The following is a 1,574-nucleotide window of genomic DNA, read 5'->3' as shown; positions in this document are numbered from 1 at the left end:
GGTGTCTTGGGGCCAGTGCCAGTGGGGCCCAGAGCAGGGTGGCAGGAGTGCGGGGTCCCAGCTGGCAGGGGCTCTATGGAGCCAGGCCAGCTCCCCCCTCTCTCTGCTGGTGCTGCCCAGCCCGGATCCATGGACTCCTGCCAGGCTGCGCCCCACTCTGGGCCTCTCCAGTGCTGGCCCTGGGACATTGGTCCCAAGACATTACAACATTGGTCCCAAGATGGTGACCAAGGGGTGGGGCACCTGTCAAGGGGTGGGGTGCCTGTCAAGGGGCGAGGCTACGCATGCGGCCCTTGACAGCCTGCCGAAACTGGGTAAGTGGCCCTCTGCCCAAAATAATTGCCCGCCCCTCTTCTAACCCCTTTATCGTCTTTGTTACTCACCTGTCACTCAACTATCATTTCTCAACATCTTACCTAAAGCGGGGCTGGAACTACACATAGCACTCTAGTTGAGGCCTAATTAGTGCTAAATACAGTTATGCTATTGTATCCCAGTTCTCTAATTTATCAAGATCCTTTTGAATTCTACTCCTATCCTCCAGAATGTTGGCACCCTCTCATCATTTTGTATCATCTTCAGACTTGATCAGTAAGTTCTCTATCCAAGATCCAAGTCATCAACGAGACAGTTAAACAACACTAGACCCAGAATGAGTCCTGTGGAGCTCTCTAAAATTTCCTGCTATTCTTCTGTTCTGACAACAGTGTGTGGTCTTTGTTGAAGACCTGTGCTATATCTGCATTCTTAGTTATCAGGTTTCCTACTAGTTCTAAACTAATGCTTTCTAATAATTCCTTCAGGCATAATTGTTTAAGTGGCCGCTTAAATTATAATCTACTGTCTAGTTTTGTCAAATTGCCAATAAAGTAGTCATTGATTAAAACAATCTATCCTTGGGGAAGTCTATTAATTGAAAATATTATTGATTAGAAATGAGTTTCTCATTCTACATTTCTTTTAAAAGATTTCAGAAGTTTCTTTTTTGTACACTGGGAAAAACCACAGAGGTTTTGCTTCACCCCAGAACATCCTTGGTGTTTCAATCTCAGGCTTGGTGGTTGGGGCACATGGCGGGAGGTATGAAATAGAATTCTACTGGAAAGTGTAGTCCCAGTGCACTAGCAGGCAGAATACAGAACTGAACCTTTGTCAAAGGCAGGTCTCATAATCCTGAGCTAGTATTGAGTCCTGAAGAATGGCCATAGATATTTTATGTATGTTTTCTTATTAATGAAGACAGCTAAATGAAATTTGATAATTTTCTTCCGTACAGTACAGATACAAGGAAGGGTATCGCAAGCAACTGGGACATCACATTGGAGCCCGCAACATAGAGGATGATCCCAAGATGATGTGGTCAATGCATGTAGCCAAGATCCAGAGTGACAGGGAGTACAAGAAAGACTTTGAGAAATGGAAGACCAAGTATAGCACCCCAGTGGACATGCTGTCAGTTGTTGTGGCCAAGAAAGGTCAGGAACTGGTCAGTGATGTTGATTATAGACATCCTCTGCACCAGTGGACATGCCTGCCAGACCAGAATGATGTGATCCATGCTAAAAAGGCCTATG

At 45.5% G+C, this 1,574-nt stretch overlaps 1 protein-coding gene across 1 annotated transcript in view; it reads left to right on the top strand.

The window, feature by feature from the left end:
* Positions 1-1,574, top strand: part of NEB (nebulin) — a 207,897-nt gene that overhangs the window by 75,831 nt on the left and 130,492 nt on the right. The window contains exon 46 of the mRNA XM_019553612.1: positions 1,277-1,567. Within this exon, the coding sequence (XP_019409157.1) occupies positions 1,277-1,567 (291 nt within the window). The remainder of the gene's footprint in view (positions 1-1,276; positions 1,568-1,574) is intronic.

This window comes from Crocodylus porosus, unplaced genomic scaffold, assembly GCF_001723895.1.
Source record: "Crocodylus porosus isolate Cpor-Errol unplaced genomic scaffold, CroPor_comp1, whole genome shotgun sequence".
Classification (NCBI taxonomy): domain Eukaryota; kingdom Metazoa; phylum Chordata; order Crocodylia; family Crocodylidae; genus Crocodylus; species Crocodylus porosus.
Note: the sequence above shows the minus strand (reverse complement) of the source record. Positions and strands in the feature narration are given on the sequence as shown.